This window comes from Felis catus, chromosome A2, assembly GCF_018350175.1.
Source record: "Felis catus isolate Fca126 chromosome A2, F.catus_Fca126_mat1.0, whole genome shotgun sequence".
Lineage (NCBI taxonomy): Eukaryota > Metazoa > Chordata > Mammalia > Carnivora > Felidae > Felis > Felis catus.
Window position 1 is genome coordinate 139,732,206 of NC_058369.1, and position 22,167 is coordinate 139,754,372.

At 49.5% G+C, this 22,167-nt stretch overlaps 3 protein-coding genes across 25 annotated transcripts in view; 1 reads left to right on the forward strand and 2 right to left on the reverse strand.

The window, feature by feature from the left end:
- Positions 1–2,784: 2,784 nt before the first annotated feature.
- FEZF1 (FEZ family zinc finger 1) lies at positions 2,785–8,537 on the reverse strand. The gene is made up of 5 exons (XM_003982993.6): positions 8,380–8,537; positions 4,971–5,844; positions 4,544–4,678; positions 4,208–4,340; positions 2,785–3,779 (listed from the first exon to the last, which is right to left on the reverse strand). The coding sequence occupies exons 1-5, from the start codon at positions 8,394–8,396 to the stop codon at positions 3,421–3,423; spliced, it is 1,518 nt and encodes a 505-aa protein (XP_003983042.3). The 5' UTR covers positions 8,397–8,537; the 3' UTR covers positions 2,785–3,420.
- LOC123384004 lies at positions 5,842–11,015 on the forward strand. 3 transcript variants are annotated; one of them, XM_045052664.1, is made up of 3 exons: positions 5,842–6,672; positions 7,361–7,534; positions 10,686–11,015. In XM_045052664.1, the coding sequence occupies exons 1-3, from the start codon at positions 6,445–6,447 to the stop codon at positions 10,872–10,874; spliced, it is 591 nt and encodes a 196-aa protein (XP_044908599.1). In that variant the 5' UTR covers positions 5,842–6,444; the 3' UTR covers positions 10,875–11,015. The 3 variants fall into 3 exon arrangements, with proteins under 3 accessions (XP_044908599.1, XP_044908600.1, XP_044908598.1); XM_045052665.1 differs by lacking the exon at positions 10,686–11,015 and adding an exon at positions 8,434–8,563; XM_045052663.1 differs by adding an exon at positions 8,434–8,713 and having other exon boundaries at positions 6,543–7,534; positions 10,686–10,818.
- A 9,863-nt stretch (positions 11,016–20,878) lies between these two features.
- Positions 20,879–22,167, reverse strand: part of CADPS2 (calcium dependent secretion activator 2) — a 540,930-nt gene continuing 539,641 nt past the window's right edge. For all 21 annotated transcript variants that reach the window (XM_045052688.1, XM_045052669.1, XM_045052676.1 and 18 more), the window contains one exon: positions 20,879–21,858. In XM_045052688.1, coding sequence (XP_044908623.1) covers positions 21,688–21,858 — 171 coding nt within the window. In that variant the 3' untranslated portion in view covers positions 20,879–21,687. The remainder of the gene's footprint in view (positions 21,859–22,167) is intronic.

The following is a 22,167-nucleotide window of genomic DNA, read 5'->3' on the forward strand; positions in this document are numbered from 1 at the left end:
ATTTCCAAAACTGACCAAAGAACTGAGTTTGCTGGTAAAAAGAAGATGGACTGGGATAAGCCAATTTGCGATTTATACTTTTGTGGTACGCGTTTCATGAATGAACATAAACATTTATGTAAGCACATACAGACATACACAGGTTGAACAGTTAGGGGAAAAACACCTTTTAATATTTGTCGGAGGGGGTAGAATTGTAAAGTCTTCCATCAACTATTAGCTAAGTATCCCTCTTCATCAATTTTTACCTGCTCCTCCCACTTAATCTCTAAACTCATCCTATCTTTAAGGAGATTGTCCTTGATGTTTAGTAAGCTCTACCAGCTGTGTCATAAATCAAAGTTCATCCATAATTCGCCTCCAGACAAGTAGTCCTCTTGAGTGCTTATTTTAGAGAATTTCCTTCTGGCTTCGCCTACTTAATCACCACCGCTTCAGGCTACTCAAACCTGTGAGCAGGTAGACAACGTTTCCTTTTGCCTGCCTTCTCTGGAACCATTGTACCTCCCCAAATTAGACCTATACAGTCATTCCAGATTACAGTAACAGACCCCCCCCCCACTCCACACACACACACACACACACACACACACACACACATTCTCTCTCTCTCTCTCCCTCTCTCATTTTCCCACCCCCCAACCTAATTTTTCCTTCCAGAGATGTCTATTTTTAATATAAGTCAAAGCACACTGGCATGGGTTAGAAGGTGGGGATACTACCACATAGAAGTACTTTCTCGCTGCAAGTATTTTATGGTTTAGTAATTTTCCTCAACGTTGTTCAACTTGTTTTTCACCAGTAAAATCGAGTCACGTTGAAAGTCTGGAAGAACTACTTCCCGGGGTTTTGAGAATAAGTTCAAATACTTGCTGAGAATAAGTTCACGAAGCAAAGGCCATTTTCTGCCCTTTAAAATGACCCCTGACCTCATTATGATTACTCAAAGAGAACAAATGCTTTCAAGATGCGCCGAAACCACCTCCAAAAGGTAGTTACTTCTAAACTATGAGACATTTCCCGAAACTCCCTCTATGGCGTGGGCAACTGTGAAAACGATTGCAGCTAGCGCCTGGGACAAGATTTTTCAATCGGCCTCTACATTTAGGGAACGACCACAATTCCACCTGCCGCGTAGATTCAGAAACCACCCAACTCTACGGGATTCCAAACCTCTCCATCTCTTTCTGAGGCAACCCCAACATGGATCTGGGCGCAGCAAAGGACAAGATGGGGTGTGGGGAGGCCAGGAAAAGAAAAACGTGGGGATTCCATCTAAGGATTGCGGGGCCGGGACTTAAAAAACTCCCAGTGCGCGAGGGCGGTGGGATGCCGATGGGCGTGCGTCTTTGGGTAAGAGCAGAGGGGAGGCTGGCCCCCATGTCTGCACGTGAATTCCCCGTTCTCGGAACCCTCGGGTGCAATTCCGCGCCACGCGCCTGGGGCTCCCCGAACCCGAAAGGGGCCCCGAGTGGACTGGGTGAGGGTGTCCAGCGGGGCCCGCTCACCCGCTCGCCCGCGGTCCTCTCCGGGGCTGTCGTCTCCCTGCCCTTTGGGCCGCAGAGGAGCCCCTCGGGTCGAGGGCTCACCGCGCCCGCGTCAATCCTTCCCGGCCTTGAAATGCAGATTCTGGTTGCCAAGGAAATCGCCGCCTTGCCCCCGCGGTGCCCCCGGCCCAGGTTCGTTCTTCGTCCCGCCTCTGGCTGAAGGCGCCACTTTGCCAGGAGCGCCACAAAGACGTGCAAAAGTGAGGCGGCACAGCACATTTTTAAACTCGTTCCCCGCGCCTCTCTCATGCAACCATCGGGGCGCTCCAAGAGCTAGTGAGGCAGCGCTGCCCCAGGCGCGGGAAGAGAATCTAGGCTTCTCTGGAGCCTGTGCCCGCGGTGTGGATCTGCGGTGGATTGTTCGCCACCGCCAGGACTGCAGATAGCGCCAGGCCGAGGGGAGGGGCCGAGACGCACCCTGCGGGCGGGCAGGGGTGCCGGGACCGCGGTGGCGAGGCGGGGACCCCTGCGGCCCGCTGTCCCCTGCATCTCTCCCCGGATGTGGTCCCGCTGCGGTGGGATGGCTGTGCTGCTCTGCGAGTTTGTCTGGCAGCTTCTACTGAGCAGCTAATAGTATAACAACCCGGCTTTGATAAATCTGAACTAATTACCCCTCTTAATTAAAGTCTTTAGCAGTTGTTTCACTGTTTTGGCAAGAAAACAGGAGAGACTTGCAGTTAGAAAACACCAGAGCCCGAGCTCACAGTGGAGCTGCTGATTAACACTTGAAGCATTTCAAGGACCTGGCACCCGACACAGTTTGGTTTTCATCCATGTTCCCTCCTTGATTGGAAGTATATTCGTCTATAAACATATATACACATGAAAACACGGAGGATCTTTTTGCCAGCTGTGTACAAGTGCCTGTGTGCATTCAGGATGCAAACAATAGATACCTTTCTGCATGGTATTGTCCTGATGCACGTTTGGGATGTATATTACACACATCTCCTAGATACGTTGTTTCCATTTAACCAGCACTTCAAACAGATCAGATGGCCCAGGACAAAGACGTTTGTTAGAAAACTTCACATCTTCTGCCTCTGAACTTTGTCAAATTTCATTGCTTTGGGCCGAAGTTGTAACTGTGTAAAGAGACTATCATTTTGTTCTTGGTGAATTTCTCAGAACAAACATTAGGTGGTACTAACCCAGGGTTGAACTTTCAAAGAATGTGGAAGGATGAGGGGGTCAGAATAGTGATCTCTAGCTGAATAATATGAACAGAGCCCTTACATTTGTTGATTAAATAAGCATGTTCCAAGTATTTATTTCCAACAGTCAATGAATCAATTTTCACGTGCAAGAATCAAAACCAAAATTCAAATTCATCCATAATGAACCACCTTTTTCTAGTGTGTGTGTGTGTGTGTGTGTGTGTGTGTGCTCACGACTGTGAAATGTGCCTTTACAGGCACACACATCTATGCGTGTATATATAACATACACACAGTGTCTTGTTACCTCAGGGAAAGAGGAAATGATAAACAATCGGCAGGCATCTTGAGACCGCAGAATAACACAATGGAAATATATACAATAATAAAATTAAAATGGTGCAGCATTCCCGGGTAGGATAATACAGATCTCAATAAATACAGCAGAATTTTGTTTAAAAAAAAATCAGAAAACAAAACCCCCAATTTTCTCATAATCGTTAGTGCGTATATAGGATATAATACACAGAACCATTTAGCAGGTGCATGCAAGAGGCTAAAGGCGGGGGAAATGCAGAGGCTTCTGGTAGGCGCTAACGTGGGGCCCAACACGCCCTGGGGTCTGCAGACGAGCTTGGGTCTGCAGGACCAGCTCTATTCCCCCGCTGCCTCGGTAGTGGGGCCCGAATGCGGCTGGGAAGGGACTTTGGCCTTGATCACTGGTGGGCCGGGTGGAGCCCGGGCTGCAGGGGACCGGGGGGCGGCAGCGGCGGCGGCAGCGGCGGCAGGGTGGCAGGCGGCATCTGCTGTAGAGGGGGCGACGGGTCCGTGCCGGGCTCCCCAGCGGACGTGCGGGCCAGCCCCAGGCTGCTGTCGTGTAGCTTGCGGACGTGCTTCTTGAGGTCAAAGTTCCTGCAGAAGCCTTTGCCACACGTGGGGCACGTGAACGGCTTCTTGTCGTTGTGAGTGTGCATGTGGAAGGTGAGGTTGTAAACCTGGTGGAAAGCCTTGTTGCAGATACTGCACTTGAACTGCTTCTCCCCGCTGTGGGTCAACTTGTGGTTTTTGTAATTCCCTGAAACAGACAGATGACAGGGACGTGGGTCTAAGTTGAGAGCTTGAAAAGAGAGGAGTGGACTATTGCAAAGCAGGAGGAAGAGCTGCCACAGCTCGGACAGCAGGTGCGGGCTGCGCTGGGCACCTGCACTTCTCTCCCCATGTTTACTTGTAAATATCAGCAATGAGGCCATCTCCTCCACATTTTAAAGCATATTTATTAACCCAGTTATATAAAACGAGACCAAGCCGCTCGGAAATACCCCTCAGTGTATAAACCATGTCTTTTCTCTATTACTAATCAGATGCAAGGGCAGGAGGTTGGAATGGCAACAGATGCACCAGTAACTGGGTGCACTTTAAAAATCATTTTTCCAAAATACCCGGAAAAGATTGGAACTTTCAGTAAGACTACTGGTGAAAGGCAACGCCTCCTGCGTTCTATACCTTTTTGATGAAATCCTTTGCCACAGAATTCACACACAAACGGTTTGTAGCCTGCGTGTATTCGGGTATGCGTGTTTAAAGTGGAACTTCTATTAAATGCTTTGCCACACTGGTTACATTTGTGAGGTTTTTCCTAAGGGGAAGGAAAGAAAAGCAGAGAAGTTAAGGTATTTTGTGGAGTCCTGCAAACTCAAAAACACAGTAATGCTGTCTCCCTTGTTTTTAAGCAGAACAAAGGCAAAAACATGGCATTTCCTCCCGTCCAGCTAGCACATTTTAAACCTTTTGCTAAACAGTCAGGGTTTAGCGGCTATTTTTCTACCAACCGTTCCGCACCTGGGTATGAATGATCTTGTGCCTGCACAGGGTGCTGGCTTGCCGGAAGCCCTTTCCACACACTTTGCAAACGAAGGGTCTGGCTCCTGTGTGCACTGGCATGTGACGGGTTAAGTTATAGTGTGCGTTAAAGACCTTAAAGTTAAACACATGGAGAACAGGTTAGCCCAACAAGTACTTTGAAATTAAGCGCGTCAGAGCAGGGGGAGGGAGGAAATAACCTTATAGAAAATGTATACAAATAATTACAAATTAAAATGAAATTTGAAAGAAAGGAGGGAAGGAGGGAAGGAAAGAAGGAGGAAAGGAGGGGAGGAAGGAAGGAAGGAAGGAAGGAAGGAAGGAAGGAAGGAAGGAAGGAAGGAAGGAAGGAAGGAAGGAAGGAAGGGAGGGAGGGAGGGAGACCTCCCTCCTGCATAGTACTTGCCTTTCCACACACTTCGCAAGTGAAAACTTTGGGCTTGGTATTAGGAGAGCCTCGGCTGAAGTCAGAGGTTTTGAACGCGATTTTTTCCGACAGAAGCTGGGCGCTTTCTTTCATATAATGCTGCAGTTGAGCCTGGGACAAGTCTTTGAAAGCTACTCCCGAGGGGTACTTCTCCACCGCCGGGACCACCAGTTTATTTCTTTCAGCTAAATACGTTTTTGGCTGAGGGTGCAGAGGGGAACTGAGGAAGTAAGAGGCCACCGGGTGGATGTTAACGCCGGCTGCCGGGTGGCAGGGGCCGTCACCTCGATTCAGGTAGCACAGGGCTCCCATGGCGTGGAAGGAAGAATGGTTGACCACACGGGGCCTTACCAGCTTGTACTGCTGCAGCGGCAGCGCGTCCCGGGCCAGGTCGCCCTTGAGACTCAGCGCGCAGTTGAGCAGATCGCTGCAGCTGAACGCGGGCGCTGCGGGCGCCGCTGCGGGTGCCGCCGGAGCCTCCAGACTCGCCTTCCGCGGCTCCGAGCCCGTCATTCCAGCCTTGGAGCTCGTATCGTACGCCACAGGCACGAAGGGGATCATGCAAGGGATCGACGAGTTAAGATGCAAAGAGTGCTTGGGGTCCCCCTTGGGCACGGCTCCCTGAAGGAAGTGGGGGACGGGCAGGGCCTTGGGCTCTGGGGTGCGCGCCATGATTCGTTCGATGGAGAAAGCCAAGGGTTTGGAGGTGCTCATCATGTTGCCCCGGGCCGGAGCAGTAGCTAACATTTTGGCAGTCGCGTTGTGGCAGCTACTGTCCATCTCTGAGTCGCCAGAGTCCGTCAGCCGGGGCCAGGCTGCGCCGTCGTTGCCTTGTTCCCTGCTTGTCACAGACCTGCGGAGAGGAGGACGGGCACCATCACCACCAGCAGCCTCCTCCTCCTCCTCCCCAGCATCACCAGCCGAACCTGCCTGCCCAGCCCAATGGACTCCTGCCAGCCCATCGCAGAGTTCTTGGCGCACCAATGACTCGAGGACAATCACTACTTATTTCTATCAATAGAAAGTGTTGTGTCAATAACGCAGCCAAGATCTCGCCAATCGTTAACTTCCAAGAGGAGAAGGTAAACTAGATAATTGCTCAATTCGCTTCCAACAGTCAACAGGAAAACTTTTTTTTTCTCCGCAGTCAGTGACTACTTTTCATTGGTGAGTGAAGTTCCCCCGCCCAAAAGAGGCGGGGGCGCTCTTCGCCGCGCGGCACGCCCTCCCCTCTGCGCGCAGTCTTTCGGGCGCACACCTCGCCGTCCTCCCCCGCCCCTTTGCTTTTTCCTCTGTCTTTTTAATTCTCAATCTGCTTAACCAGGCTTTAAAGGCCAAGCAAATCTGAGATCAATTTTCTCGTTTAGCTCTAAGTGACATCATCTAAAATCATTGTGCAAAGGCTAAATAAGGAAACGGAGTCTAATTCAGGGGCAAACGCCCGGCTATATTTATGAAACGCCAGGCTCCAGAAAGCCACGGCCAGGAAGCCGACCGCAGCGAAATCCGAGCTTTCTCTGCACGGTTCCGCCGGGCCGACACAGGGCCCAGGTCAAAGCCGCGCCGCCTCCTCCGCAGCCCTCTTTCTAGGGCTCCTCTGGGGCCCGGGGCTGAGGACTCCTGGCATCCCGGAGTCTCTGCGGCCCGAGCCGAATCTGGACCACTTGGAAGACGCCAGCAGGTAACTGGCCTCACAAAATGTCCCTGAGAATTAAAGGCCTTGGGAGGCTTGTTATGTATTTGTGGTTTTGTAAATGTGGTACCTTGACAGAAGTTTGGGAAAGCCGCACTCCATCCACAAAGTTGAGAAGGAGTTGCAAGGAATAGGCGGGTATCACACGACAAGAAACCTCGGCTACGGCCCGACCCCACCCCCGATATACACGAACACACACACGCGCGCTTTTATACGTTTCCATTGAGAGCCCAGAAAAAATATTTATGTTAAGTACCTGCTCTCAGAGCTCTCTCGGAGCATTTTAGATACTGAAAGTTAAGCAGAGAAGGGAAACAACCTATGATTCCACCCCCAGCCCTCCAGTCCCTACTGCTGGAGTCCCCACCACTTGTCAAAGCAGCGCAGGAGGCAGCCTGGGTGCGTGTGCTCACCGCGCGGCGGCGAGCACCGGGACCTACGGGCACGCGAGCGCGCGGAGACCTAGTCCCTGCAACGCCCCAATATGCCGGCGCCCTCGGGTCTGGCGCCTCTGTCAAAACTCGGCGAGGAGCCGTAGAGCGTAAGGGGTGTTCCTGGAAGGCTCCGGTGGCTGCTCCTCCGTGCTGCGCGGGTTCCCGCCGCCTAGGCAGGCGCGGTCCGGAGCGCGCCCACCACTGCAGCGCTCACGCTCCTGGTTGCTCCCCTTTGCAAGCCTGCGATCCCGCAGAGCTTAGCCGTGGGACTAGCGGCTGCGCGGCGAGAGATCGGCGGCCGCGAGCCCGAGCCACGAAGTGGAGGAAGAGCGCAAACGTGCCAGTTCAGAACCCTGCGGCCCGCAAGCCCCTGGGAGTGGCCACCCGCTGCAGCCCAGGGTGCCATCTACCTGGTGAGTTACCCTCAGTGAGTGCATGTAGAACGGGTGGTGACAGGTGGGTGTGGGTGACTTCTTGCAAGAGGCCTGGAAAGGGTCAGCAGTGGGAGCCTGGATGCAGACTATAAAACCTGGGATTGTTGAGCCTCTGAGCAATGTCACCCCAAAATGAGAAGTTGGACCCCAAACGGAGGAAATTTGCCTCAAAATAATCCCGCCTCCCTACCACAATGCTCAGCACAGGCCACTCACTGTGGCTTTTCGTGAGGGTCTGCCCCGCCCCGGCCGTGCGAGCCGAGAGGGGTGGACACTGCAGAGAGCCAGGGCTGGGGACGCGCGCCTTGTGTCCAGCGGCGGAGCAGAGCAGCGGGATGGGTGGTGGGGACACGCAATTGCTAAGGATGGGGGGGAGGGACGTGAGTCCTATTGGAAGTTGGAGGCAGCCAAAGGGCTAAATGGGGAGAAAGTCTGCATGCGACCGGCCTTAACAACTAGGCCTGGGAAATGCCTCCTTTCGGGTCTCGGGGTGGCTTTGGGCTGGGAGGCTGCAGCCGTACACAGGTGCAGGGTGAGGCGAGCTTAGGGCTCTAGAGCCGAGTCCAGAGAGAGGCGCCTTCGCGGCGGATTTGGGCCCGGGCTCAGTCACCCAGGGTGCACCCAAGCTGGAAATTTCCTTTCCTTTTGCTGTTGGGGCCTCAGACCCTGTCTCCTCTTCTTCCCTGCTCAGACAAAGAGCTCGGGGACGGCTTTGCTAGGGGAAAGGCGGGGTGGGGGTGGGGGCGGTGGCGTCCCACGACAGATGGGTCGCCGTTAAGACTTTAATTGCTGCCTTTTGGGGCAGGTCAGGTTTCCTTTCCTACCTGCCACTTCCCAACATCGAAAAATCCCCCTCACGCTGCACCCCTCCAACATAGGGCCAGGTTTGAAGGAAAAGGCAAAGAAGCACGAAACAGCCTGGCTCTGGAAAGCTTCGGAGCGCCCAGCTGACTGGTACACCTCATCCGCTTCCGGAGCGTTACCTGCCTTCTGGACTGAATGCCACCAGTTTGTTTTACGTTCGTCGCGTGTCCCTCCGCACTCCCCTCTTCCCCTCCCCCACTCCCTCCTCCTTAACGGCCAGAGTCCTGTTTTTGACCTCGGTACATTTCTCCTTCGGTGGACACCGAACTAACAAGGAGAATTACTGGCTAAGGGGTATACTTATTTGTATAGTTAATATTTCCACTGTTTGCTTTTCACTGGTCTTTTCGGGATTTGCCTTTTTGACAAGTGTTTGAAAGTAAGGTGTCATGCGAGTTAACACAAATATTGCAAAGTAGCAATTATGCCCTCCCTTTAAAACATCAGACCTGAGTTTGCTAATCCTAAAGACTGAAGAGGTGCTTTTATGAAATCAAGGTCTTGATATTCCAACATTGGTTAATGAGCATCTTCTATTCAAAACCTAACTTAAAGCTCTTAAAAAAATATATCTCTATTCAGTTAGAACTGCCGTAAACAAAATGCAAAATGCATTTAGGAAGGGCTTCCATCGTCTTGTCAAATCTGTCCAGTACTTTGGGTTTTCTTCCCCACATTTGAAAGATAACAAAACAAAAAAGAAAAGAAAAGCAGAGCATATCTGGCAAATTCAGAAGTTTCTAAAACTGTTCATCACTTAAAAATGGTTTATTAAAAGAATGCAAGACAGCCTTGTTCGTTTCATTAACGGCAAATAGAAACAGTTATAGTTTCTTTGGACTTTCTTTGAGACTCTTCTAATCCCCTTTTTGGTCAGAGCCAGTGATTTAAGTGTCCCACTCCTTCCCAATCACAGAAAGCCAGTATTTAAATCCTGGAAGGGGAGTATTAAGTGTGTGGTTTATCCCGCCTGAGATGTACTGAGGGAAGCAGAGCAGTCCTTGATATGAAGAGACCTGATAAACTCTTAAGACCTCCTGAGAAAATACAAAAAATTTCTACTCTTCTTAAATAATTTCAAGTTCTCTCTCTTTTTTTTTTTTTTTTTTTTTTTTTGCCTCGGGAGCCCAATTTTTATTTCGGTGCTTCCTAAACTTTGTTCTTGATTGTTCAAGGACTTGCATAATTTTCACAGGTTTTTAAATTTACATTCCTATCACCAGCAAATGCAGTTTTTGGTCAAGACTATTGCAATCTGAAATAAAAGGCAATATAATGGAGCCATTGATTATAATCCACAATCTTTCCCCTCTTCTTCTTTAATAAGCCACAAAGTACTGTTGAGTTTTTAAAAAGGAACACATGGATTAGAAACTATTATAACTTATCCAACCTTCTGCCAAGTGCATGAATTCATCTCTGCTCATGTTTTTAGGATTTTCAGGCCTCTCCAACATCCATGGCCCCTGCCTCTTCGTCAGAAGTAACAGCCTGCTTCCCCTTTGCTTCTTAGTAGCTACTATGAGCTCAATGGAAGAGACTAGATTATTCCGACCACCCTGCCTCCCCAGGCACTAGGACCCATCCACAAGTCTTCCTGTTTAATAAATAGCAACCTACCTGCCTTCTGGAGGAGGAAAAACATTCCTAAATTCTTCTACAGTTTTACTCAGTCTTTATCTCTGACTTGTCTTTTGTTACTTCCTGTAATGTGTGATGGAGGTGGAGCGTTGGAGTAGGCCCCAAAGAGGGGGATCTGCAAGGTTCAAAGGAAGAGTCTTGTTGAGTACCTCAGATTAAGTTAATGAATACACAGTGGGAACTAACTTTCCAGCACATCAACAAACACAAGAGCTACGAGTTCCGATTTGAGGCTACTAGTGTGCTTTTAGTTTGGCAGCAAATAAAGAATTTTTGCTAATTTTGTAGAGCGTGTGAAGGGCAGTGTCCTCGGTTGGTTGTGAAGGAGGGGTCAGTTAACTCACAAGCTCTCCTTTCTTCTGGGGGAGGGGAGGACTGAGCGTGGTTTGTTGTTTAGACCTTCGTTGTTACTACTTATTTCTTTTTATTGGGGGTCCCGGTTCAACCTAGTGGAATTGTCCTCAAAACAGCATTTACATATTAAATCGGTTTGTAAAAGTAAAGGAAGAGCCCCAAAGGTGTGAGCTTTTAATGAGCCGGCAAGCATTACAGACAAGGATCACCTGCCGCGGGTTTGTTTCTGCCCCTCCACTAATGCTGGGGTTTTTCTCACCCGTTCCCACAGGCCTGTGAGGTGTGTTCCCTACAGACTGCGACTCAGAGCTGGACTTGGGGGAAAAAGAAGTTCAGAAACAAGCAACCCAATGTTTCCAACTCATTCGAGAAGCTGCCTACAAGTCAAACTACAAAAGTCAGACAAGTTTTGCTTGCAATTTACAAGGTAGTTCTGGAAGCCTGGGAAGTGAACAATTAGAAGAGGACGCCCCAAACACGCTCTTTTGTTCTGCACTGATCGCTGGTTGTGCAACTGGCTGATTATAGCTTTTCAGCAGCAGCCCCCAGATAATTTTTACGAGTCATTTTTGTGGTCAAAATAAAACCTACATTCGACACCGCCCGATTCTTTCCTTGATACTACCCACGAGGTTTAGAGCAGTTGTGATGTTCTTTGCAAACTTTCTGATTTCCCATGAAATAAATGTCTATAATAGAAATTCAAATAATACAGAGCAGAGAAGGAGCTTAGAGAAATGGAGAAGCAACAGAAGTAAATGAAAATCCGAGAGCCTTTTATCAACGTAGTTACCTCCCGGACCCCGGCCGTCGGTGGCTCCCGGCCGGGAGCGCCCCGCGCCGACCCGCTGCCCTCGGCCGCCTGGGCGTCCATAACGGCGGCGACCTCGGCGCCCCCCAGCCCTGGCCTTGGACGGGAACTGCGTTCCCGCTGCGGTCGCCGGAGCTGAGGTGCCCGGCCTCACTCACGATTCGTTTGCCGGAGCAGAGCCATTTAAAAAGAAGCCCGAAGTGAAACCGAAAAGCTGACAACACTCCCTGGCTGGGATCTCCACTTATTGGTTCTTGCTCACGAGTCCCGAACGGTTAAAAATGACGTCGGCAAGGCCGGGGGCGACCGGGCACTGTGACCCTGCCTTGGAGGGGCCGGCTAGGGAGGCTGGAGCGGCTTAGAGGGGACTGGGAGCCGGGGCGCTACTCCCACCGCCCGCCGCCAGCCAGACCTCCCCGCCCGCCCCCCGCGCGCTGCGCGTCCGGCGGGGCTCCCGCGCCCCCCACCCCCCCTGCCCGCGCCGCGCGGTCGTCGCTTGGGTCCCTCTGACCTCCGGCCTCGGGGCCTCCACCACACCTTCGCGCCCCGCGCTCCTTTGGGGCGCGATCTCGCTCCTCCCGCTCCCCGCCGCACCCCCGCGGATCCAGCGGCGGCTCCGTCCCTCCCCTCCCCACCCCCAAGGCTGGTGGGAGATGGGGGCAGTCACCAAAGGGTTTCGGGCGGGGGTGCCGGATCGGGTTTAGAGACCAAGTAACAGATGGCGGAGAACTCCCGTTTGAAAAGTTTCTGAACAGAACAGTCGCTAATAGACTTGCTTTGACGACTCCGGGTGTAACTGAAGGGTCATTTAATCTAGATGTCAAGAGAAAGAAAACAGGCCTGACGCCGTGGCACGCCCAAAAGGGAACCGGAGCATCTTTTTATAAGTTTTGCCTGTCACTTTCAGTTTCCCGGAAAACACTTCCTTAAGCCACTTTTAAACGGGGTGGTGGGGGCACCTGTGAGCTCTCCTCCGAAAACCTTTCGTGTCCATTGCGCTCTGTTTCAGTGCCGGCCCCAGCCGCGCGAATCCTGCCTTCGGAGCCGTTCGGCTTGGGCTGCCAATTGTTGGGTGTCTCCTGACGGTCTCGGGGAAAGCGAGGGAGTTTTCTAACTCGATTCTTCGGTGGAAGAGTTTCCTTCTGCCTTCCCCTTTGGGCCCCACCCTCCAACCTGAACTTTCATTCCGGTTCCTGAGCTCCCCCTGCCAAGCCCTTCTTCCTTGCTAAAGCAGGAGAGGGCATGACTGTGCACGGAGCACAATACCCCCACAGCCACCTCCAGCTACTTTCACAATCCCTGAAGGACGGAGAGGGGACGCTCAGCCACTGGCCGGGGCCCCCCTCTCTTGGTGGAGGTGGACGTTCTTCTGCGACACCCGCCCCCACCACCTTAGGCCTCTCTCAGACCTGATCCTGTAGGCATTGCACATGTTTCAAAAGTTGAACTGTGAATCCCAGGCTTTAAGGAATCTCTCCAACTTTTACGATGTGAAGTAAAATTACTGCCGTCTTAGTTTGAATTAGTTTGGAAGCCTTTTTTTCTTTTTCTCTTCCCTCTGTGTCCTCTTTGAGTTGTTAACTCTTTGACTTTCGCTGACAGTGGGTCCGCCCTCATAGCTTCCAATTAGACTCACAGGGGACGAGGGTACTGGAAAGAGCGCGAAGCGTTCAGCGCCCCGCGTCAGTGCTGACGCTGGCAACAGGGGAACAGCATCCCGCGGCCCCCGGCGACCTCGTGGGGCCGGCCGGCTGCTGTCACCAACGTGTCTGCCGAGGCTCCTGGGGCCTGGGTGTCAGCCCTGAGCCCCTGCAGGCCCGCGGGGTCGACGGTGGGGAGAGAAGCTGGGTCTGGGTAAAAAAAAAAAACAACACAACACAACACAACACAAAACAAACAAACAAACAAAAAACCACGGAAGGATAAGAAGGCTGTGCATCATTCAAAGACTGAATGGGGTCGGTTCCCGCTGCCTGTGGAGGGGGAAGAAACCCCTCCTCTACCTAACCCTGTGATTCACAGCTTCTCATAAATTTACATAATACAAAGGCGTAGATGTAAACCTAAAGGACAAAAATAATAATTCCACAGCACATATTCCATTTTCGCACCGTGGGCCTGGAAAAGTTCCCGGTGTTGGCACATGAGCTGATTTCCAAAGCTTTATACTCATGACGGAGAATAACTGAACTTTCACACCACTGTTGAAAGAAGAGGCGGAGAGGGAGAAAAAAGGGAAAGAAGGAGAAATTGGCTTTAATGACGCTGATTTAGAGTTCTTACGGAAAGCAAAACAATTTTAAAAATTAAGAGCATATGCTGCGTTCAAAAGGCAGCAGGCATGATAATAATTGGGGTTCCTTACTTTCCAAAGGATCTCTTCCCCTTTTATTTGGCAGATATCGACGTTTTATTTGAAGAGGAAAATCATTAGCCTTTAATATTAGCAGAACATTCCAATTTATTATTTCTCTAGATAAGTGAAGGCCCCAACATCTACTGACAGAATGCCTTCTCTGTCGAGAGGGCTCCAACCGGCCGATTCACAGATAAGATGGAAAAGGGAAAGGCGGCAGCTACGAAGTGCACGTGATTGCTGTCGTTGCCTTTCTAGGATTCGTGTTTTTTCTTTCTTTTCTGAATTTGAACTTGGATACCACTAGTAAGTTCCAAATCCGGAGCCCTACTTGAAACATTTTCCTAATGATTCATCCTAATGATGTGGAATCAAATGCGGGACAGGGGCAAATCCAGCCGCAAGATCTGTGGGACCCCAGCGTCCTCTTATGTTAGCCACGATGGCCGCACTGGTGTTAGTGGCCTTTGGTCTCGCGCTCCCTCTCTGCCAATGCGCCTCGCGTCCAGCCGCGAGTGGGCATCGGAGCCCTTCCCTCATTGTTTAGACGTGGGGGTGGTGGTAACTGTAAATCACAAACGGGAAAGACCATTTCCCCCCTCCTCCTTCTCCTGCATCTTTCCGTTCTTCCAGCTTCTCTTACCTCTGCAAAACCCGCATGCAAAACTAGCCATTATAATCCCCTTTCCTTCGTGTTTCTTACTATCCTTCCATTTTGTTTTCATGTTTATTTACTTATTTTGAGAAAGAGGCAGAGCACGAGCAGGGGAGGGGCAGACAGAGAGGGAGAGAGAATCCCAATCAGGCTCTGCGCTGTCAGTACAGAGCCTGATGCTGGGCTTGAACCCACCAATATCTAGATCATGACCTGAGCCAAAGTTGGATACTTAACGGACTGAGCCACTCAGGCACCCCTCCCCACTTACTATCATTTTAAAGCTGGATTCTTCAATTGTCCATTGAAATGGACAACAACCTTTCCCCCTTTCTAAGACAGTTTTTCGTGTGTACTTCTATCACCAATTTGTCCCACACATTTTGAGGGCCGGATTAAATGATGCCAGTTTCCTGCTTTGCTTTGGCCTCCTAAAGCAGAGTGCCTTCATCTGGGGAAGGCCACACAGCTAGTGGACCCCTTGTTAACCACAACAGATGGTGGCAGTTACCCTTTGCCTTGGATTGTTTTTCTGTGAAATGGGACTAAATCAAAGCCTATTTCATTCTTGGGAGGCTTGGAGACTGAAAAGAGATTTTAAAATAAAACTACTTTACATATGAAAAGCTATCTACCACCTTGTTAAAAAGTTAGGCTACAAACTTTTCCAAAATATTTTTCAGAAAATCTGTATTTAAAAAACACCCCTTCGGCTCAACGATTTTATTTCTGGTTAAATACATGGACATGTTAAAATGCACGTAAAGAATCACATTTGCTAAATTATTTTTCACAACCTTGAGGATTTTCCTTATCCTTGGGGGCCTGCTCTCCCACATTCAGTCCTAAGGTCTCCAGGGGACACTTTCTTCTGTAGAATGATGAATTAACCTTTCACAAAAGCTTTTCAAAAATCCCAGTTTGATTAAAGCAGATTTCATCTGTTTAGAAGCACTTATGCATTTCTAAAATTAATCAACTTTTTGATAGACTATCCTAATTATATGAAAGAATACACCCAGCAATCATACAATATAACAACAACAACAAAAAAGCCTGGGCAGTTTGAACAAATGACAACAAATGAGATTCTTTAATACAGCAACTTTGAAGTGTGTTTTAAAAAATTATTACCCGGCTCTGGGGGGGGGGGGGAACCTGTCAAAGCTCTCTCTTGCCACAATCAGCTGCTACCCCCATCTCTCCACGTTTCACTTTCCAGTTTTTGAAGTACAGTCCTGCTGGGTTCTGACCTTTTACTATATAACCCCTCTTTAATGAAACTTTTTCTACCTCCCTAGCAGTATCTCCTTCCAAAGTTACAATTCGTTGTGTTTCCTTGGCATTTTAGAGAAATGCCCTAAAAAGTTTCAGCATTTAAATGTTTCTTTCCACCAATCACATCCACGAGAGGTGTTACTTGTTGGTTGGCTGTTAGCAAGGAAGCAGTGTTAAGAGGCAAGTCAGAATTGATTTGAAGCAGAAAAGATTTGACACACCACTTAATTTTTTCAAAGGTACAAATTGTGTGTAGGGGACCCAGAAACAAGTCTGTGTCTGAGCCCAGGAAAGGGTAACTCCTCTGCCTGATGATTCTTGAATTCAAAATAAACTCTTCACTTCCTCTCTGACTTGAGAACCACTGATCCTAGGGATGGCCAAAGATTTTATTTTATTGATTTTTTAAAAATATCTTTTAGTGTTTTATTTATTTTTGAGAGAGAGAGCACACCCAAGCAGGGGAGAGTGGGGGCGGGGGGAGGGGTAGATACAGGATCCCAAGCTGGCTCTGTGCTGAGAGCAGCCAGTCCAATGTGGGGCTCTGACTCAAGAACCACAAGATCATGACTTGAACCGGAGTGAGGTGCTCAACCAACTGAGCCACCTAGACGCCTCGGGATGGAAAAAGATTTTAGACGAATATGTCTAGAATATGTTTATTTACTAAATTTCATATAAAAATTTTTTTAAGTTTATTTATTCTGAGAGAGAGAGAGAAAATGAGAGTGAGCAGGGGAGGAGCAGGAAGAGAGGGAGAGAGAGAATCCCAGACAGGCTTGGTGCTCTCAGCTTGGACCCTGCTTCCTGGGCTGGATCCCACAAACCTTACATTCATGACCTGAGTTGAAATCAACCCTCCCCCCCCTCCTCCCGCCCTTTAACGGACTGAGCCAGCCAGGTGCCCCTATTTGCTAAATTTTAACAATCACCCACAAATAAGCACATAAATACAGTCACTTTTGATGTAAAGTTATGAAGTCCTGGGAGTTAAAGGCATCTGTGGCATTCTGCTTCCTCTATCTGGAACCCAATAGCTGCAGGCAGGCTACCTTACAGGAATGATGAAGGTGGGGAACATCCCTCCAGTTATAAAAGTAGCTCTAGTCCCAGCCCAAAGCAGGGGGGGTATCTTCCCCTTTGCTAAGTGGTGAGTGTCTTCGTCTCCAAGGCCGCCGAGTGCCTGGCCGCAGCATCACCAGGGCACGTGTCTCCCTCGCCACGGACACGCTGGGATGAGCCCCTGGGGCTTGCCCTCGGCCCACGCTGGGCCTCCCAGTTATTGGCGTTTTCACGACAGCCTACAAGGGCTGGCAGTTCCGCACTCTGGGCCAGGACTCGGTGCTGACTGTTGCCCTCAGTGTCAGCCGTTTTCGCTCGACTTCCGTGGGGCGCGCTGGGGCGGTTTGCGGCCTCCTCTGCTTCTCTTTCGGTTCCGCTTCGAATTTTCCAAGCGCTTACTGTGTGCGCATCTCTGGTCTGAGACGCAGGACGCCATTCTAGGCCTCCTTAAACTTTGGAAAACATTAATGAACACCAATTTGCCCCTTAAATTCTCTTGCACTTAGAACCTACTGGGCAGAGGCCGAGGTCTGAGATTCCTCACTTGTGGTCTAGCACCCCGGGATCACACCTGTCTGGTTTCTGAGCCTCTGACCAACTCCATCCCCCAAAGGCACGTCTCCAGCTGCCTCCCCTCCCTCCGGCCGCTCCGGGGGCTGCTCCAGGCGAAGCCGGCCCTTTCTGGAGACCCGACAAGGTTTGCCCCTCCCCGTCTTCTCCTCTCCTCCCACTAGGCTGGCCCTATATATAACCCCGGAACCCTCCAGTCCACTGACACGCCGGGGGCGAGGCTGAAGATCCGCTGAGCTGGCTGTGATGCAGAAGGACCCTGAAACCACCGCGGGGACAATGGCTGGAGAATGGTGGTGCGCATTGGCAGAGGCAGGACTGCCACGATTTCTTTTGAATCCATTCCTCACAAAGAACTAGTTAGTATTGGCCACAACTTATTACCCGTCTCTAATTCTTACAACCACCTGCCTTATTAAGTCCTCATTTTACAGTGAGGTTCAGTAACTTGCCCAAGGACACAGAGCTCAGACGCGGGGAAGAGGCGTAGCTGTTAGGACTCAAAAGACTCAAACCCAGGCTTCTCTGGCCCCAAGGCCTTGCTTACTACGATCTCCAAGCGGTGTCCTGTGCACCTGTTTCTTGGTATTAAATCAGGGGTCTTCATTTGGGAACCACATCGAGTTCTTCTTCTCTTCTCGGCGCTACACTCTCACACTCCACTGCCTATTCCCTTAAAACAATCACATCTTGCACACGGACAAAGGGCGCGACTGACTGTCGGTCGTGACTTCTGGAACGCAGGCTCAGCGCTTTGCGCTCAGTGTCTATCCGCTTCTACTCCTCTAAGTATCTTTCTTCAGTGTCACAGAGAAGAGCAGATTAAGGCATCTCTGCACCCCATCCTTCAGTCAACGCTGGGGGAAAGCCTCACCCTTGGAAGGGGAAGGGGGGGCAACTGCCAGCCGCGCGCTTCGGGCACTGCGGGGTCTCAGCTCCTCTTCGCCTCCGCCCGGCTGCCCAGGCCCCTGGGCTCGACTCCGTCTGCAGCAAAGTACTGGAGCCAACTCAGACGTCCGCTTTCCCCGAAGGTTCCTGCCCGTCCAGCGAGCAGTTTGAAGGGGGAAAGGAGACCCGCTCTCCACCGCGCTCGCCGCATAGCACTGGGGCAGGGGGGTGAGTTAGGAGGACCCCATGTAAGGATAGGACGAACACGGTCTTCCCGAACTCCCACAGACCAGGCCTCCAATTCCGCGCAAAACTAACGGGGGTGGGATGGGTCGAGGGCAGTCGGTGGGGGCTGGGCCTTGCGGCGAAGGCAGAGGCGCAGAGCGCGCGGGGGCCGATCTGCTTGCTCTTTGGGCGAGTGTTTACCCCGCCACCAGCGGCGCGTGAACATCTCTCAGGAACATCGATCTATCACCTCCCTTTAGGGACCCGGACCGGGAAATTTCCATTTTCTGTTTGGGGAGTAAAAAATAAAAGCGACCAGGCTCATGCTCGAATCTCCACGCTCAGGTCTTTCTACCAAACGCCAGGCGGGAGGGGATGGGAAGGCAGGCTGTGAGCTCCGGCTTGCGGGGATCCTGCCGACCGCCAGCGCCCTAGTCCCGCACGCCGGGCGCTGACCCCGCGTCTCCGCGCGTTTGCAGGGAGCGGGCAGGGAGGGTTGGGGGCGCGCGCCTCTCGGACTGCAGGAGGTCGCAGCAGGGAGGGGCTCCATGAGCAGCGATGGCCGAGTGACCTCCTTCCCACCAAGCGCACCTTCCCAGAGCTCAGGGACCCGAACTCTTCGCGGGCGAAGGAGGGCGGCGCTAGGCCAGGCCGGGCTATGACCGTGGGGGGCGGGGTGGATGCCCCGAGACACTTTGCAGGGGCGCTTACTGCAAAAGTAGCAGGAAGTCCTTTCTGCAGAGCGAGGGACAATGAACAAGAACTAAGGGGAATTCAGGTGGAAAAACCCGTGAATGCAAGGACGACCCACAGCTGGAGCTGAGAGGTTTACGTTAAGCTCTGTGTGGTTCTTTCCCTTTCCGGGAAAAGGCATTATTATTTTTTTCTCCTTGCGTTCGGAGAAACTTTCCTTTTAGACGTGCTATTTAACAGATTCATTCCAGCTGGATATTGGACTGCATTAGTTATTTTCTCCTGCAACACTCACCAAACTGCCCCCAAAACGCACTTTTTGGCCCTTGCCCAAAACCATTTAGGAGGATAGGACTATTTCTTTGAGTTAAAAATGATTTTCACTTCAAAAATTTTGTTAAAACTTGTTCGTCTTTCAATTAAATTCCTTTAAATGAAATAATACTTTTTTTAAAAAATAGTAACACTTGGCTTCCTTTAATAGACAGATGCTTGGGTATTCACCCTAACAGTTACACACACCGATGAACAATTATTAAGTCGTCTCAAGCAATTTGCAGTTATGTTGGAGAGAATTTCTGGGCAAAAACCCAAAAGTGGGATTTCATTCTCTTTCAGTTACTTTATAGATTTCTCTTCTATGCCTCTTTGTGGCTAAAAGGTTAGTCCACATAGTCATCATAAACTTCTGAGCACCCCCACTACCTGCCTTTGGCTCTGCTGTTCTCCCTGTGGAAGCCACTGAAGGTTGGAGTGGGGAGTAGAGCTTTTAGAAATCTCCTGAGTACAGAAGGGAAGGCGCAGAGAACCCGCAAATCTAGAGAGAAGCTGGAAGAGGCTGACCAGCCAAGAGAGCCAGCAGGCAGGTGAACTAGATCAGCAGGAAGATCCGCTGGGCCCCAAGGGCTTTCCCCTGCATTTCTGAATTGGATCAGCTAGATATTTCCTTTCATAGGGCTGGAGGGGGGCGAAGGGATCAGTCATCCATCATTCATACTTCAGGACAATATGGGCCAATTACTTAGAGATGAGCTGAATCAAAGACACAGACATTTAGAAGAAAACAAGGGTGGGTAATTTGCAAGTAGCCAGCCATTTGAGCTGTGCGGCAGCAACCGTGGAGAGGATACCACCGAGGAGTTTAGGGTGGCACAACTGGACACCTAGGGGCCCAAAGAGAGGATGATACTGGATGTGAAGGTGAAGACAGGGAAAGAGAACATTTCACGAAAAACTGACTTTCCACAACACCGAGTTGGTAGAGTTAGTTTCTAATCCAGGAAAGGGGAAGACATCTACTTTCATGTTTGTCCTGTATCGTAGGGTGTCTTACCCCCAGGGCCCAGATTTGAGCCCAAACCAGTAGTATATAATAACTGAATTAAATGGATTTTTGTGGGCTAGTCCAGCTACTGAGACACCATTTATAACAACACAGGAGAATGAATTTGGAGGTCTAAGAAGTCGGTTTCACTTCCAAAATTCCAGAACTACAGTTTACATAAATTCAGGGATACCTCTGCTTATTCTGCATTAACTTACCTCCTTTAAAGATTATTTATGAATGGATGTAGTAGCACAATATGAATTTTAGGAAAAAATACACAAAACTCACAGAGAAATTACAAAGTATAACACTATTATTTTTCAAAATTATAGCAAGAAAATATTTTGGAAGAAGATATAATAGTTAACTAACCTGTCAATTGCTAGTTAAATTACCAGCATTCCTATATTACTCTTCGTTAGTTAACACTGCTAACGTTAATAACACACATGAGTATGTAGTCAACATTACCTTTGCTATGGAAATAGACTGTCGGAGTAACTTACTCTTTTAACAAATGTGTGTGCCTTCCAGGTGCAAAAGCACTGTTGATATCTTTTACTCATTTGATTGTAAACAAAAACACAAAAACACAGAGACAAATTGTTGGGGTTTTTATAATACTGCAAACATTTTTTTTTACTGCATTTAATTTACACAAGTCTAATAAATACAGGAGTGGTTTCGACCAAAGAGATTTTTATTGCCTGCAAGCTGTTACACTTAGAAGTAGGAGAATAGGGTATGTTGAAGGCAGCACATTTACTACCTTACACTTTGGGATTTTTTCTTACACTTGAAAGAAGGAATGTTCAGAATAAAACAAGACACAAGCTGATGGATAATCTAGTCTATATTTGGGTTTGGCAGTCCTTGAAGCCTGCAGATGAACTCAGAATACTAAGAACAGAGGTTAAAGTTTTTACACACATCACAACAATGGCGAGTTAACTACAAAAAAAAAAAAAACCCTCACACATAAATGATAAACTATTAAATACACACCACTTTAACAAGGGCACGATAGAGCTGGCACAGTGATCCAAGTAGCTTCTTCTCACAATGTCACATTATGAGAAATACATATCTCATTTCACACACAGGACACTACTTTGATGTAATTATGGACGGAAAAGTCAAATCTTCCAAAAAAACCAAAAAGTTATGTTCCAATCACAAAGCCAAAGCTCATTTTAGGTCAAACTACACAAAAGAGACTCATCTTTAAAAATCCCCCCAAACCAAGAAACTTGCCATTTTCCCCTTTAACTCTGCTTCCAGGTTCACTCTTTACAATGCGGAGTGAAATACAAGCATTTTTTATTTGGTCCAACCAATCAATGTAATTACAAGGACAGCGTACAAAATAATGTCAAGGTCCTCCTTCCTCCCACAGAGCTGGGAGTTATTAGCCTTCTTCTTCATCACTGTCTTTCATGGTGATGCCCTGAAGTCCTCCTCCTTCCGAGACGGAGGCTGTAGCCTCCTCGACTGTTAAACGTCTGTGCAGAGTATCGTAGGTCTTACTGTTCAGTGTGCCTTCTAACACACCCTGAAGTCGGAAGTCCCTATAGGTTTTCTGGAAGAAGAAGAAAGACTTTGCTTAGATAGCTCACGAATTGTACGGATGGACGTCCGTATGTATCCTCAGTTAGCATTTCAAAAATAATGTGGGACAGTTCACTAATGGACTCAGATTGTAGCTGCCCATGTCAGTCAACCTGTTGGTATATTTCTGGGGAGAAAAAGAAATGAGACCTCGGATCCTGCTTTTCAAAGCAGAATCACTCTGAATAGATCAAAATGTTCTGACAGATGACAAGTGAAAATATTGCTAATGGCACAGACTTTACTATTTGAATAGCTTGCGACAAGGTAAAATGATAGG

Excerpts from the sequence above, each read along its gene's own strand:
- LOC123384004 (XM_045052663.1), top strand. The coding sequence starts at position 7,009 with ATGATTCCACCCCCAGCCCTCCAGTCCCTACTGCTGGAGTCCCCACCA. Across the intron at positions 7,535-8,433 it reads CCCAGGGTGCCATCTACCTG|GGCCAGGTTTGAAGGAAAAG; the intron begins GTGAGTTACCCT and ends CCTCCAACATAG.
- FEZF1 (XM_003982993.6), bottom strand. Across the intron at positions 4,679-4,970 it reads CTTGCGAAGTGTGTGGAAAG|GTCTTTAACGCACACTATAA; the intron begins GCAAGTACTATG and ends TTTAACTTTAAG. Across the intron at positions 4,341-4,543 it reads ACAAGATCATTCATACCCAG|GAAAAACCTCACAAATGTAA; the intron begins GTGCGGAACGGT and ends CCTTCCCCTTAG.